Genomic DNA, 17,500 nt, shown 5'->3' with positions numbered 1-17,500 from the left:
AATATATTTTACAATGAAACATGACATGACAATGACATTGTCTTAAGCTTAACGGACATCTCTCTGGAACAGACAATATGATAATAACCCACCACCCGGTAAAAAGATAGCTATTCCAATGTGCTGTCTGTTATGAACATTTGTATAATATAACGGACACTTTCGATGGTCTTGTGACTGCCTATCGGTGTAATTCTATTACCAACGTAATCTGACAACTCCACGTCGTTAGTTACGATTACCTTTGGACCTATTAGCGCTTTAAACGTCGACTCGGAAATAATACTATACACCGAACCGGTATCGATTTCGAATGCTATAGGTCTACCTCCAATGATTAACTTTACGCGGTACGGAGCTACTTTAAGCTTATCTCGGGAAATATCGTTAATTGCAAAAAAGAATCAATTAATTCTACGCTAGATTCGTGATCGCCTGGCCGCTCATTTTCTGTCAAAAACTTATTTTGCGACTTGTGCTTAGTACCTCTATTTTTGCACATGGGTGCCAAATGACCCACCGCCCCGCATGTGTTACATGAATAATTTTTGAACCTGCATAGTCCGGTGTCGTGATTGGAACGGCCGCATACCTGGCTATAGTGTGCGGCCCAACAATTTGGGCATTTATAAATTGCCTGAGAAGGTTCAAACAGGTCACGATGTTTTTATAACACAACTAACTGCTGGAGGGAGTCCCCCTAACAAATTTTAAAAATAAACTGACCTAAATTGTCGATTAAATAAAATAGTAAGTGAATACGTAATACCTACATCATTTTATATTTTTATTTATTATAGCTTTTTTTTTTAAATAATTATCAAATCATTAGCATATATATTAAGTTATTTAACCATTTTGTATTTTTAAAATTTTATTTTATATATTAATTTTTATTAATTTTTATATTTTGATATAATATTAATATAATATTATTTATTTTTTATTCTTAAAATTTTATATAAATATAATATCTGCGGCGTAGTGCCAAGATATCCCCGTGCCAAAATCGCCAGCGTTAATGTCTTCGCGCCAAAACAGCCATGTCGAAATTTCCGATTCCCTCAAAAAAATTATAAAATATTTTTCATATCCACTCAGTAAGAATATTGCATATTTATTTTATTATACATAATACATGATATGGAATAATATAAAAAAGCTTACCAAAAAACTTACATACAGCTAACTATTTTTATTAAAAATTAAAATATGTTATTATTACATAATGTATTTTATATAAAAGTTCATACGGTTTAATATTTCATTAATTATTTATTTTAATATAATTTATTATTTACATTATTATATTATGTATATATTTTTATATTATATAATATATAATTTATTATATTGTATAATGCAGAATGTATATGAAAAAAAAACCGTATTCCAGATTTTAAGAGGCTATAGGTATTTGGGATGATATAACTAAAATAAAAAAAGTTTAATATACCATACGGAATGCCTAATTAATTATAAAAACAACGTTCCAGAATTGTAGAATTCTATTTTAGCAAAATTTGTAGGATCTTATGAGTTGAGATGTAATATTGCTGTTACACTTTACAAATTCTGATATCAGCCGTTTATCATTATTTAATGAACATAATATCACAACGAAGAGCCCGAGTACATTTATAAAACGATAAAATGTTTGAAAACATGAGTCAGCACTATGTCGAAAAAGGTGACGTTATCTCTTTTGTCAACCATTAATTCGCTCTATAATTAAAGCACCAGCAAGACCTGATCAAAATAACGGTGCTGTTTTGGAGGAAATTGATCCATTTGACAACATAACTGATGTCAAGTTTACAGACTAAATTTTTAGAAAAATTTAAATTATCAATAAGTGAAGTACAATCATTATGAAAACGAACAAAAAGGCGACATCAATGAGAGGAATAGCATTCAGAAAAAAAAGTGGTTAGAAAATATATAGTAGAAAATTCAGTTTATATATAATATATGTAAATTGTATATTATTGTTTTCATCAAGGTACACTCATTATTTAACAAACTATTAATGATCGAGAAAATATTTATTTCATATAATTTTAAGACATCAAAGAAAAATAAATATTATAAACATTAAAAAATTTCAGTGTCACAGGATGGAATGATTGATTTAAATTGATGCATTAGTAGAAATAAAATGTCCAACAAGTGGACACACATGATTTTTATCTATTCAATATTAAGAATAATAATAACATTAGCAAGATTATTAATATTTAATATTATTAAATAAGCATTGGAAAGCGAAAAGAAAAAAAACAAATAATAATATTAGGTTCAATGTGGATAAACTAGGAGAGGAAAGCATACTTCAACGATTTCAGCTAAGAATAAAAGATGCACTGGATACCCATGCGAATAGACTAGAAGAGCAACCGGAAGTACAAACTGCGTGGGAAATAATTAAGAACTTAGTCCTGAAGGTAGCAGAAAACATGATAAAGCAACCTTCTAGGTGTAAAGCAATGCAGTGGTTTAATCAAAAGTGTGCAGAAGTCATTAAATTACGCAATTATGCTAGATTAGAAATGTTTCAATACCCAACTCAGCCAAATGTGGAGTTATATGTTAAAAAGAGAAAAGAAGCGCATAAGGTGCTAAGACAAGAAAAAAGGAAAATGGAAAAGGAAAAGATTGAAAAATTGGAAAGTTATAGATACAACCCTAAAGAATTCTTTAGGCAGTGTAAAACGTTAAAAAATGGATTCAAACCAACAACGCAATTCGTATTGAATGGTGAAGGAGTACTATTGTCAAATATTAAAGATAAAGCAGAGGAGTTTCGGAAGTACTTTTACCAACTTCTGAATAGCGAACCCAATTTAAGCCAATGAGAAGATGACGAAGAATGGGAGAATCCACAAACAACAATTTGAGAAACGAAGAATTAGAACCAAACAGAGCAGAAATAGAATCAATTATTAAATCACTTAAAAATAATAAGGCTGCTGGAGAGGACCGAATTTGCGCAGAATTACTAAAGCTTGGAGATCCAAGCCTAACTGATGGGATATTTAATCTTATATCTATGATATGGCGTAAAGAAGAAATTCCAACCGAATTGAGAACATCAGTTATCTGTCCAATATTTAAAAAAGGTGATCCCAATTCCCAAATGCATAGAAAATTATAGAGGTATATTTCTCTTAGATGTTGGGTATAAGGTCCTGTCTATATGTCTCCTACGAAAAATACAAGATATATCAGAGCAAATGGTTGGAGACTACCAGTGTGGATTTAGGAAAGGGAAGTCAACGATAGATCACATATTCACATTACGACAAATACTAAGTAAACATTACGAATATAATAAAAATATCCATCCAGTATTTGTAGACTTCAGGCAAGCATATGATAGTATAATTCGGAATAAACTATGGAAAAACCTGACAACTCTAGGTATCCCAAATAAAATAGTTAACTTAATAAAATTATGCAACAGTAACACAAAATGTGTGGTTCGGGTTCAAGGAAAGCTATCAGACCCTTTTGAAGTTGGTAAAGGACTAAAACAGGGTGATGCACTATCACCTGTTTTATTTAATTTAGCGTTAGAAAGTGTGCTAAGGAGAATGCCACGACGACAAACAATAGAATTAAATGAGAACCATACCCTCCTAGCATATGCGGATGATATAATAATTTTGGGTGATACGAGGCAAGATACCGTAAACAGTATGTCAGATCTAATGAAAGTATGCAAACATATAGGGTTGACTATAAACCAGAAGACCAAATATATGTTCATGACTAGAGAAGCACGAGATAATGAAGATGATTCAGACTTGGAAGTCGATGGGATATCATTTCAACAAGTACATGACTTCAAATATCTCGGAGTCAACATAAATAACAGAAAATGTATGCATAATGAAATAAAACTCCGTTTAAAAGCTGGGAATGGATGTTATTTTGCTATGTCACATCTGCTTAGGTCATAATTATTATCTAGGAAAAATAAAGAGAAGCTATATACTACGTTGACCAGTTGTGACCTATACATGCTGTACTTGGGCTACAACAGCAGGAGATGAGAATAAACTTAATATATTTGAAAGGAAGGTGTTAAGAAAAATCTATGGTCCCGTTTATAACCCTGATACCCAAGTGTGGGAGAGAATGTCAAAAGAACAAATACAACAATTATATGGAAAGGGAAATTTAGTACAATTTATAAAAGGCACAAGACTGGAGTGGGCTGGTCACGTTTGGAGAGCGGATAACAGTATTGTCAAGAAGGTACTCGTAAACAACTTGAACAGGAAAAGACATCGCGGCAGACCGAAGCAACGCTGGCTGGATGTAGTCAAAAGAGATATCCAGGAGTTAATACCAGATTGGCATGGAGACCTAATGTATGCATATAATAGAGAAGAGTGGAAGAATTTGATATTGGCAGTAAAGGGCCTAAATGGTCTATAATGCTACAAAAAAAAAAAATTATTAAATAAGCTAATAGCTTGACAAAAAAATAGTACAGAAATTACGATAATACCTAAAACCTAATTATTAATATTTAATAATGAGCAAGTTAACCAATTTAACCAAACATTAATACAGAAATATTACTTAACAATATTTTCAATAATTTGTTATAATAATGGTCTAACCATTGATAATGAAGAATAATAAATTATATAGGTTTAAGAAATTGCATAAGAAACTTGATAAATAACCATTCATTTCGAGTTTTTGAGTCATAGACTGAGATGTTATATATTAAGTATATCTTCGACTTGTTAAAACATTGAATATTACATATCTATTAAAAATGAGACGTTCATCATAAAGTATACAGAATTCCACCTTGTTTTACAACTCTTAAGTAAAGTTGTATTCGATAAGATAAGTATTTTTTGTTATTCTTCAAGTGTTTTAGCTAATGTTGATTGTTTAAAATGTCCTAAAATTGTATTGCATTGTTCTATTACATTAACTTATTTTCATTTTTAAGACATAATAAATTACAGAAATGTGTAGGGTATGTGCTGCACACAAAGAAATAGCATTTAATTATAATTTTAGCATTATTGGTTACTATTGCTAATATTTTGTTAGTGATATCACTAATATCCAAATTTTCAAAAGTATTTATATTAAGTTGTTCTGATAGATTTTCTGCGGTATGACTCTTATCCATTATTTATGTAGTCAATTCGCCGTCAATATAAATTATTTAACATACCATTTAAAATCTATTATATGGGCATTCATTGTAGTATAATATTCCTGAGTAATCAATGGCCAACAGTATGTTGTACCACATGTGTATCATGCAATTCATTTTTAAAAAGTTCTTCAATATTTGAACTTTGAAGATAATATTTTTAATCTAGTTTTAATGTTTTCTTTTTTTCATAGTATATAGTTTGGTTCTACTACATGAAATCATGAAAACCGTTAGTTGAACAATATGACAAGGGCAACTGATTTACAACTATAATTTTAGATAACTCTCTGTTAATTATTTTATACCTGTATCTCGAACACTAGCGGGAATTATTTGTATTTTGATCATGTGTATTTGCTCGTCTCTTTCTCTTTCTTGATCTCCCATTTTTTCAGGGCTTGTTTCTTTATTTGTCTCATAAATATCCATAACTTCGTCTTTATCGTTATCGTGATGGTATTCATCTTGAGTATTTTCAATTTTGTCTAATATTATATATATTTAAATTTTTTTTGTTTATAATTTATTTAATTAATTAATAAATTATATATTATTTTATTTCCTAATTTATTTATTTCAATATCTAAGAATAGATTAATAATTTAATTTAAATTTAACACAGCCAAAACAAATATATCAAAAGGTAGCTACCACTCTGCTGTACATTAGTTGTTGAGTGGGTCACTATTATAGATGGGTTAAATTTGACTTTAATGATGAATCATCGCATACAAATATAATAACAGTTTGCGCACATAACACATATATTTGAGTGTAAAACTTCGTACATCACTTGGGTACCTATATAATTATCTGAAAACAGTGAAAACTCGTCCGATTATACTATAGTTTATTGTGTGGCAAGGGCGGGTAGTGAGCTATTTCAGTCGCGGGTGACGTGTGCGGCGAGTGCTGCATTTCGCCCTGCAAGACATAATAATATGCAATTTTTTAGTCACGTCTCTGCGTTCATCGATCACGCACAAAAGTAATGCAGGGATCTATGCAACAACCAAAATTCGCCTGGGGTAAAATTCATTTAGTGTAATAGGTGATTTTTACCCCCCCCCCCCCTGTCATTATACCGGCTGCAGGGGCCGGATTGGGCCACTATGCTACTGTGGAATTGTACAGTGGGCTGGTGCATATTATGTCCCCCGGGCTGGTTAAAAATAATCCACCTGATAAATTAATTATTGTTGATGATTATTTAGAACACCTTGGTTAATGGCAGCCTTTTAAAGAATACTTTTATTTTGTATTCGGAATACATATTCGAATAAATAAGAATTACGGTATTCAGAATACGTATTCGAATATTTTAAAAAGTATTCGAATACAATTAGAATACTTTTTTTTTTAACTAATTAACATGTATTAATTAATAATTAAAAATACATCGTAATCATAAGTTATTTATAACCTACGGGATACAACACATTGGTGTTTATAAAAATAATCATATCATGGGCCAATATATTATATTTCGTTCAAAAAATAAAGTTAATGTTCATGATTTATATAATATATGTCATGTCACAAATTTAAAACTATTTTTCTGGACCGAAAAAAAGCATTTTTTTAATGAATAAAAAAAACAAATAAAAGTACACAAATACTTTTATTGGAATACATTAATTCGAATACTTTACAAGACTGGTAAATGGTAGTAGACCAATATGACCCACTCTGCTCTACTAAACGTCAAATACTTATAACCTAACCTATAAATATAGGGCCAGCATTTTAATACAAAATGCATTATTTTTTTAAAAGTTCTTAACAATTCTTTTCAAGTACAAATACCGTTTCATGCATTAAAAAATTGAAAACTTAAACTTTTATTTGCATTTTTATTAGTTTTGGAATTTTTTGAGCAATAATGATTGTAATTTGTAGGTAATTTTCTTAATTTTTACTTTTAATTTTTGCATTTATATAATATGGTATACATTTTCAGTTTAAACTTAATTGGTAGTACCTAATTCAAAACATTTTGTTCTGACCATTCATAGTTTGACGATCGTACTATTTATTAATTCGATAGGTACATCAGTAACGTCATTATCTATCTATCGTTTAACGGCTGTTATATGCTTATATGCGTCCGGGCCCAGTAACAAGTAATTGGTCAGTTGGTATTGCATCATAATCGTCATAATCACGTTTATTTCATTAAATTCATATTTTTGTTTGCTCAAGAACTTTTTAGTAATTTCGTAAAGACATTATTGGGGTTAAAAAGTATTTTTTAGGGCATTGAAATCCGGGCCCGTGGTTATAAAAATATAAGCCCATAAACATTAAACTACTCACCTCTACTCATATTTTGGTTTCGTATAGAGCATTGCGCAACCTGTCCATCTTAAATCGTGGTGAAGCCCAATGATCCCAAATACAGAAACAGCTGTTCTATACTGTGATAATTACAGTTAATGCTCCAGCGGCCGAACAGCAAACTATTTTGTATCATTATTCACTTATCAATAATCTTTACATTTTTTATTAACCCGTCAATTTCTAAATCATACTAAGTTGCCTTACATAAAAAAAAAGCATAGAGATAAAAAAAAATCGACCACTTGAGCGGTTGGGCGCTAGATATAATTCTTACTGGCAATTCTCGTATGGAAGCTTTGCGCCTCAGAATATATGGGTTCGGGGCTGGGACAGGTTTCCCGACTTTGATAACGGCGAGATATCATCAAAATCAAATTTCGGGAGGTCGATTATGCAAACCGTAGAAACTTAAATTTCACGCATAAAAATATTTTTTTTTTTACCTAACTAGCGTTTCCAACATAAAAATACAAATCTGAATTTAAAATAACTAAAAACCTAACTACCACTTATCAATTATAACTACAGGTTATCAATAGCCAAAACAAAAAAACAAATATTGGAGCTACCCACCCAAAGTTACATACATTTAAAACTTGTTTTTTATTCAAATAGTTTTTTTCATGACACCACTACACACTAATGAATCTTTGTAACACAGAATTCATAATATTTTGATTGTTCTTGATTAGCTATTGATAAAATAATATTGTATCGGTAAAAACAACACAATAAATTACCAGTAGCACCTTTTGTCTCAACGCACAAAATAAAATAAAATCATAAACACATTAATACTTTAACATTACGTATTAATCGATGCATATCAAAAAAAGGGATTGGTGGATTACATAAAATCACTCTATATAAGGATCATACAGAATCGTTATAGCAGACAGTCTTTTACACAAGGGGATCCGATACACAACGTCCACGCGCCAGTATGCACTTCGACAATATTTTTTGCCATTCAAAGCGAATGCGTTCATATTATAGTATTATTATGTATGTATACCTATTGAGTTATTCCAGCATTCCGTATGACTGTCTAAATTAATTATCTCGTATTATCAAACTAATTCACCTATCTATTTACTCTTTTGCAATGTTCTGTGACTATCATCCTATTATAGGCTAGTTATAGTATTATCACACAGTTATACAATTGTCTATTTAGAATATAAGTATAATAATAATTGCTCATTAACTTAAATTAAATTCTGTTGGCGAATTGACTATTTCTACTTTTACTACGAATGCAGGTATTTTTAAGAGCTGTGTTTATAATATTATAAGTATCATAATAAATTCTCATTAACGTAAATTACATTCGGTTGGCGAATTGACTACTTGTTCTCTCACTATGAATATTAAGAGCATACGATAATAGTCACGTCCTAAATCATATTTATAACAAATTCATAAAATATTGGTGTTCGAATCCCATTAATAACAATATACATAGAACTCAGAAGTAAAATGTCTCTTAATACCTAGGTATATTAAGTGTAAAATATACAAACACGTTGTATATAGGCATATAGCTATATAAATTATTAAAGTATCACATAATAATATATTACAAATTTACAAATATCGTTTAATTAAGAAATTCCTACTAAGTTCTTTATCTTTATTCTTTTTAGGGTCAACTATTGGCTAATTCATGTTAGGTTAAAACATATAATACTTTTTGGAAAACATTTTATTGTTTCGTGAATTTTTCACTAATTAAATATTACAAATCATAGATATAAATGAATATTCTTAAAGTTTTCTAACTAAATATAACAAACTATATTAATTAATTAGTAAGAATTAACAAAAACATTTCATAAAAAAAAAAAATTATAAAATTTATAATTTTGATCACATAAACACGATCGGTAGTCACATATACAACTCAAAACGAGGAAATAAATCAAAACACTACTTAAAACATGATATTATAGCAAGTTAATTATTGGCATAGGTTATATTAAAATATACTCCTATGTATATTTATAAGCTCAGACCATCAGAGTTGTGTTATGATCCCCTTATTTTATTTATAAACGTACCCTACATTTTCTTTTTAAAGTTATAATAAAATATAAAAAAATAAATTATTTAGTTTGATAATTTGTTATAAAGAAAATATATTTTTAATATAGTAGGTGTATTTACCTTATTTACTTCATGAGTTGATATTACACGTTTGATGAAAATTGCGAAAGTTTAAAAAATTAATATATTAATCAAGATCAAAAAACCCCGATAACTGGTAAATTATATTTCAATAGCAGACTTTTGGGCTTTGACCGCGAAATACATGTCTCAGTCTTAATAAAAAATTATATTGATCGAATCTCTCCAATTGTACAGCTAATTTAAGAAAGTTACATTTTTATAAATAGTGTTAGTGTTAGTGTTTGATAATAGCTTAAGTAATTGAGATTAGAAGATAAAGAGGAAATTAAGTAATACTCCTAACGCTGAATATAATATAATATCGGTTCCTTTTGTAAATTTAATAAACAAACAAATCACCTATCAAATAAGCATTCCTAATAACTATATTGATAAAAGGTAAAAATATATATGCTATAAAGTACATACCACATGAGTAAGATTATGTAAAAAAAAAAAAATGAGTAAGGTACCTATAGATAAACGATAATCTTAATAAAATATACACGTACAGTTTTAGAGTCAACTAAAATGATTTACTATCACTATTTACTAGCTTTATCAGCAAATGTCAAAGATGTTGATTCACAATTGTTAAACAATTGGAAAATATCTCTTGAACGTAGATAATAAAATATTAGTAGAAATAATAATAACTCAATATAAATAAAACGATATCTATGCGTAAAAGCAACCACAAAAATATGTAATAAATATGTTCGGTTCCCATAAGTAAATAATCAACGTAGGTAGGTAGTATTACGGAATGTTGATTTTCTTAATGTTCTTCTCGGGTTCGAAATACAACAAGACTTCGTCTAGAGTTTTGCCTTTGGTTTCGGGCATAATAAATATGGCAAATAACACGTTTAATATACAGAAGAAAGCGAATATTGACCAAACGATTTCCACTCCTAAATTTGAGATCAGCGATGGATATATTTTGCAAATCATAAACCACATGACGTATCCACATGTCTGTACAATTCCATTCATAACACCTGCAATAAATATGAATATAATATAATATATAATAAAAAAACTATGCTATAAATTAGTCAAATTAATCTTGGGAATAATAGGAGAAATAGTAGGATATTATATATAATATTATGGAAAACTTTTTACAATAATTTAAAACACAGGTGGCTAATTTACACACACCGGATGAGTAAAATGGCTAGTTCCTGTAAAGATATTATAATATCCATTTCGTTTATCTACTAAAAATGGTTTGAATGACAATTTATTATCTTTATTTATTATTATAAAAAAACCTTTTCCCTACACTATGCCACAACAAAAAAACTATGATCTAGGATCTAATCTACATGGAAATGCATATTCAAACAAACACCGTTTGAAAATGTATATCATTCTGTTTATACCACACGGCACACACTGGACCAAATAAATATAATCCTAATAATTGTTTATGTGTAATCAAAAGAATTCATCACTTAATTAAAATCAGCGAAGTTAGATATTGAAAAAATAATATTAGAACTCACACAGGCTTGCTACTAGCTAAAAATAATGGAACTAATAATAGTGATCGCATCAGCTCTAACCATAATTTAAGATATACAGGTCACTCTTCAGTCATCAACAAATAGAAATTGGTCTCCCGAATCCCGAGTCATGCGCAGAGGAATGGTTGGTTACAGATCAACTAGCAGTTAATACTTTATTGCCACCTGGTCCAGTCCACCTCTGGTAATGCACACAGCTTAAAAATCAGCTGTTCAGCATAAGAAGAATTTCAACTTCTAGCACCCTGAGTAAATGTAACTATAGTCCGGCCAACGAGAGAGTATACTTCTGGGTGGCGACCAAAACTCGTCCGTTCTCGCGCATTCCCACCACTAAATCTCCCAAACTGCTGGCCGCCGTCAACGCGGGCCGCCGACACCGTTGTCGCCACCATCGCCGACGCTGTTGCCACCACCGTCGCCGCTTAGTGAGTGGGGGTATTTACGGCGGAAACTTGGACGTACAGTGGGAGAAATTTGGGTACGAAACCACGGATCTCGATCATTTGGATGCGCGAAGGAATAGTACTCTCTCGGTGGCGCGAGTATATATAAATGTATTGAATTAAATATATCAAGCAAATATACATTATTTAATTACATTAGTTTTCACTTGGGAGCTGGATGGATTTCTTATTGACCGTAATATTGAAGAACTAATTGGAAAACAAAAGAAACGGTCCGTTGAGTAACCTGTATAATATCTTAAATTGAGCCTGCGACAACCACGCTCGGCTCCCGTATGATTTCAGCGCTATACATAAGGCGAAGATAACACAAATGACAACTTTACCCACCTCGCTAGTTGCAAGTTGCTATATATCGTAAAAATAGAATAAAAATTAAATTTGATTTTATTACCTTTTACCGCCATTGGGAAAACTTCACCACACAGTATCCAGGGCATGGGCAGAATGGCCAGCAGAGCGAAGAACATAAACATTATGAATGCGACGATGAGCGTCATTGCGAATGGCGGGTCTTGGACGCCCGCGAACGCTCTCATGTAGGCAACTACTATGAGCAGTGAGATGGCCATACATCCACCGGAAATCATGACGAGCTTCCGGCGCGCGACGCGGTGCATCGCCGCGAAAACAAGGCCACCCATCAGCCGGGCCACGGACAGGAACAGTGAAACGGTGTTGCTGTCCCACGGCACCCTGCAGTCCCGGAGTACGTCCATCGAGTAGAACAGTAGCACGTACACGCCACTGCCCTGCTGGCAGACGAAGAACGTCAAAGTGATCACCGTCGGCATCCACACGTTGCGCCGCAGGAACAGCATCCAGTATGGTGACGATGCGGCCGCGGGCCCGTTGGCTTCCGCCGCCACGGTCAAGACAGGTCGTTCGACCACAGCAGCCGATGGCACCGCCACGGTGGTGGACGTCCCCATCGTGACGTGGCCCAAATCCAGCCACCTGTCCACTTCGTCCGCATCGGCGGTCCGGCCCTTGGCCCTGAGCCACATCGGTGGTTCCGGCACCATGAATAGCGTCAAGAAATTGATCAAGCACAACGCGAACATGATACCGGATATGGTTTGACATCGAAAGAAAATGGCCAATATGCATTCCACCATCATTCCCAGGCCCACGGTCATTGTGACCAATGTTATATACAGCGGTCGCAGGTTGGCTGGTGTTATTTCGGAAATGTACAGAAACATACACGTACTCACACCTGTTGAGCGAAATCGTTCGAATTAGCTGGTAACCTGGTATATATCGGAATTATTTATTTATTTCCTCGAAATACGACTTTATAACATTTGATATTTGCATTTATTACTCTGATAAGCATTACATGGCATTACATAAGTATTTAGGGGTTTAAACACCCCCCGAAATAGTAGGTACAAAAAATAAATTATCTGACCTACAAATGTATTACTAATAACATTTCAAAAAAATTAAAATTAATTATTAGCTATTAAAAAGTTTCCCTTCTCCCGTGGTTTGTAAATTAATGGATACAGTAAAATCACCAATAAAATGTATGATAATGTAGTTTCGAAGTTAGTATGACAGTATGTTATAGCTTATTAATAACTGATCGACAACGAAGGCCGCCAATCCGATGATGTACGTAATGTAGACAGACGACGAGTGTACCTAATTGCCGTCTACCGGAAATTCGTAACGACCCGTCTTATCTAGAATCTAGATAATTCTATAAATTGTATCGTTGTTCAATAATCAATATAATACACCATAGTATGCCAACGAACAACAAACTGTCGTATACTTGTGTCTCGTATTATAGCCTGTATTGCTATACTAAAGACGTAATATTAAACGCAAATATTAAAAATGAGTTCAATTTTAAAGTTTTTTAAATCAGACACTAAAAATTTTTTCGACCCTTTGGGGGGGTGTACAAATTTTCAAAATGCGTTTGCAAATTTGTACAAATTATATAAAAAATTCTGGTACCGGTCTTGAGTAGATATTTTAACCTGCGGATGCCAGCGTAACCAACCTATTTTATCTATAGATTTTTCCGAATGATATTGCAAATTTTTGTCGTAAGCAATAATTGAATGACATTGAAAAATGTGAAGTTCTTGTGCATAATTGGATACCTGATGTAGACTTCAAGTTTAATGTACAAGTTTACTTAAACTTATACTGAGACATGGAAGTGACTTGTGAAGAGGTCATTGACATAATGGTAAAAAAAACCAAGACGCATAGATCTCGTTTTATAATGTAAATTAACAAATTGTAATAATTAGCTATTAATTATTATCTATAATATTATGTAATATGTATTTATGTATATAGTATAAGTGACTAAAATAAAATATAGAAAAGTGTAATACAGTATGAATAATATGATATTCCTACTCTAAATTTTTTCCTGCGTTCGCCCCTGATCCATTGTATTAATGGGGTTTTAAAATTGACTGATTTTTAATTATTTAATTTTAAATTTTAAAATCAACCTATTCGTAAATATTAAAATATGTAATTACAAAAGTGTAAAACAAAATTTGGAAATTGGACATTTGAATATTTGATAAACGTACCTCTATGTTGATCTTATCAGTATATAAAAACAACTGGCAGCACTGCAGGCACAATTTAAGATACGCTGTGTATAGAGACCCGACTATCCGGGTACATACTGCGCATGCGCCGGTACTTGATATATTATATATTAACTTTTAAAAGTATTTTTGACTGAACATCCCACGATTTGTTATGCAACACCTCCCAAGTGGGTCACAGGGTTAAGAAAATTGCATTTTTTTTGTTGCACTGAGTCACCGAGCGGGGTCACTCGCTCGCTGCGCTCGCTCGGACAATTAAAAACGAAAATATCCCCCGATTTGCTATGCAACACCTCCCCAAGTGGGTCACAGGGTTAAGAAAATTGCATTTTTGTTGCACCGAGTCACCGAGCGGGGTCACTCGCTCGCTGCGCTCGCTCGGACAATTAAAAACGAAAATATCCCCCGATTTGCTATGCAACACCTTCCCAAGTGGGTCACAGGGTTAAGAAATGTTGTATAGTATGTGCAGTGATAACACGTTTTGCGGCACTCGTCGCTGCGCTTATAGTAGTGCTTATCAATACCCAGATGGTCGGGTCTCTTATCAATACCCGGATGGTCGGGTCTCTATACACAGCGTTTAAGATATACTGAAATATCTCAAATATATCTTAGATCGTGATTGCAGATTAGCCACAATGTTTAGTTAACGCACAGACTTCTATATGATACATTATATAGAATATATTATAGTATTATATAGAAGTCTGTGAGATAACGGCATAATAACTTTTAATACTATAACTGTGTGTTTTATTTTTTTCAAAATTATAAAAACAAAAAAATTGTAAATGTTCGAAAAAAATGTTTCCGGGTAACGTATATTAAAATTAAAAATAAATGAATATATATTCTCACAATTTACAAAATATTGTAAAATATGCTAAATGTGTTAAATATTCCCTAACCCATGAAATATTCTCAAATATGCAAAAAAACTTTTTTTTACGAACTTAAAATTCTTGACAAGATAAACTGAATAATGAAAACAGTATTTTATTTTTGTGATGTTAATGTATTATTTTGAGATGAACTACTAGTGATCAAAACCATACACTCCACTATTTCAGAAGTCAAAACTTGTATCATTTATAATAATAGAAATATTGTTATTATCGGTCCTTTTTTGAAATTTATTATTTTATGACTATTATTATTTTATAAATCATAAAAATAAAATATTGTAAAACTCACCAAACGGGATCCCAAGTATAATTTTTCCAATTAATAGTGTGGTATAAGAGTTAGCAAATGTAATTATTAGCCAACTTAAAGCCATTGGTGCGTAGACAATTTGAACAGTTTTTCGTCTACCGAATTTGTCCGTTAGTATTCCAATTATGAGTAAGCCGATCGGACATATAAGTACTGTAATACTTGCTGAAATAAATTATAAATGTTTTGTATTACGTATTAATATCGTTATGGTTAGTAAAAGTATAAACTATAAAATGCTATTTTTTAAGATTTCAAAACCATCACACTATGAAAGTCGAGATATGAAAGTAAAGAATAGTTGTGAGTGATCAGTTCGAACTTAATATAAGTTAACTTAATATGATAATAGCTTATCTATATTTTCTATTAAGAACAAAGTATTGATTACATAATTTAGTTGCTTTTTGACGCAATCTTAAAATTTTAATATAATGAGTGTTTATAAATACTATAGAGACAGCGGCGATAGCCCAAATAGGCATATTCTAAACATAACATTGTTATGCCTTATTAGTTATTTTTAAAGTATTTTTTTTTTGTATTTTGCATATAAACTATATAATAAAATATTTTAACTATTTAACAGGGTAACACGTTTAATAAATAGAATTTCTATTTTTTGTTGGCTCGAAAAAGAGTAATAATTAATAATGTTTAGAATAATAAAGGTAAAAGTATACGCAGTATTGTGGTAGATTCCGAAGATCATTTGTCAACGATAATCTCATAATACATATATGACCTAATATGTTTTAAGTGGAAATGGACTGTACTTTAGGAGATACTTGAGAGTAGTCGAGAGTCCAAAGATGAATCAGTTATATATTTTTTAATATTTTATACGTGTCTTTCATTTGTTTAAATAGCGTGGTCGATTTATTATAGTTTTTTTTTCAAAAGTCGAAGTATTTAAATTCCAAATCAAAATTTTATCATAATTGCCCATTGGATTAAGTGTATTAATTTTATTGGTTTTAAAACATTGTTTGTGTACGTGTTTTTTTTTTTGCTTATTAATAATATTTTTGTGTATCTAAAAAAATCTTTGTTTAGTGAACCAAAAGCAAACCTCATTTAAAAAAAAAAAAAATAATAATGAAGAACTGCAGAGACATAAAACATTTAAAAAATATTTTGACTGATTTTAAGCTTTTTTAAAAGCTTAATATCTAGTGCAACATTTCGTCCAAGACTGAAATTGACTTCCTGCAACGAGCCACACATACTATTTTTTGTCACGCATCTGCTTCATCGATCACGGCAAAGGTAATGCACGGATCTATGCAACAACCAGACAATTCTACGGAATAAATATTTTATGATGGAATTGATTTGTTTACATTTATTATAAGCGTCATGCATGGAGGTTATAATATGAATATTAGATGTAAACAAAAGTTTATGTTTTGTAAGGACCATGGTATAGAATGAAGTATAAACAATAATTAAAATAAAATAAGAATAAAAAAATGTAATCACGGCAAAGCTAATGCTATGCTACACTATTCAGAGATATATGCAACAATCAGATTATTCTACGAAAAAAATTTCGTGAAATAAAAATTTTTATACGCTTCATGCAAGGAGGTTATAATATGATTAAATGATGTAATTAAAAGTTTATGTTTTGTAAGGACCGTGGTATAGATTTTAGTGTCTGGTTGTGCTTGATATGCGCGTCCAGCACTTCTGGGGAATTCCACTTTACCACCCGGCTCTTTTAGAGATTTCAACTTTACCACCCGGAACTATGAGGATTTCCACATTATCGCCCGCTGAAAGGAAAAAGGTTGCTTTCCAACGCTTCAACTGCTATCGAAAACCAAACTTTCAGTGCAGGCGTGATAAAATATATTACTGGTTTTTTTTATTACTTTTGGTTACCTATTTGATTTTCTATTACTAATTTGAAAGGTTGAACAAGTTTCTGCAAAATTTTAACAACCTTACATAGATACTTTATTTAAAAATTACTACATAATATATTAT

At 31.4% G+C, this 17,500-nt stretch overlaps 1 protein-coding gene across 1 annotated transcript in view; it reads right to left on the bottom strand.

Moving 5' to 3' along the window:
- LOC100575565 (facilitated trehalose transporter Tret1-like) overlaps positions 1 to 17,500 on the bottom strand; it is a 46,612-nt gene that overhangs the window by 27,365 nt on the left and 1,747 nt on the right. Inside the window, exon 3 of the mRNA XM_029485206.1 lies at positions 15,488 to 15,673. Coding sequence (XP_029341066.1) covers positions 15,488 to 15,673 — 186 coding nt within the window. The remainder of the gene's footprint in view (positions 1 to 15,487; positions 15,674 to 17,500) is intronic.

Source organism: Acyrthosiphon pisum, chromosome X (assembly GCF_005508785.2).
Source record: "Acyrthosiphon pisum isolate AL4f chromosome X, pea_aphid_22Mar2018_4r6ur, whole genome shotgun sequence".
Lineage (NCBI taxonomy): Eukaryota > Metazoa > Arthropoda > Insecta > Hemiptera > Aphididae > Acyrthosiphon > Acyrthosiphon pisum.
This window is presented reverse-complemented; position numbering and strand designations above follow the sequence as displayed.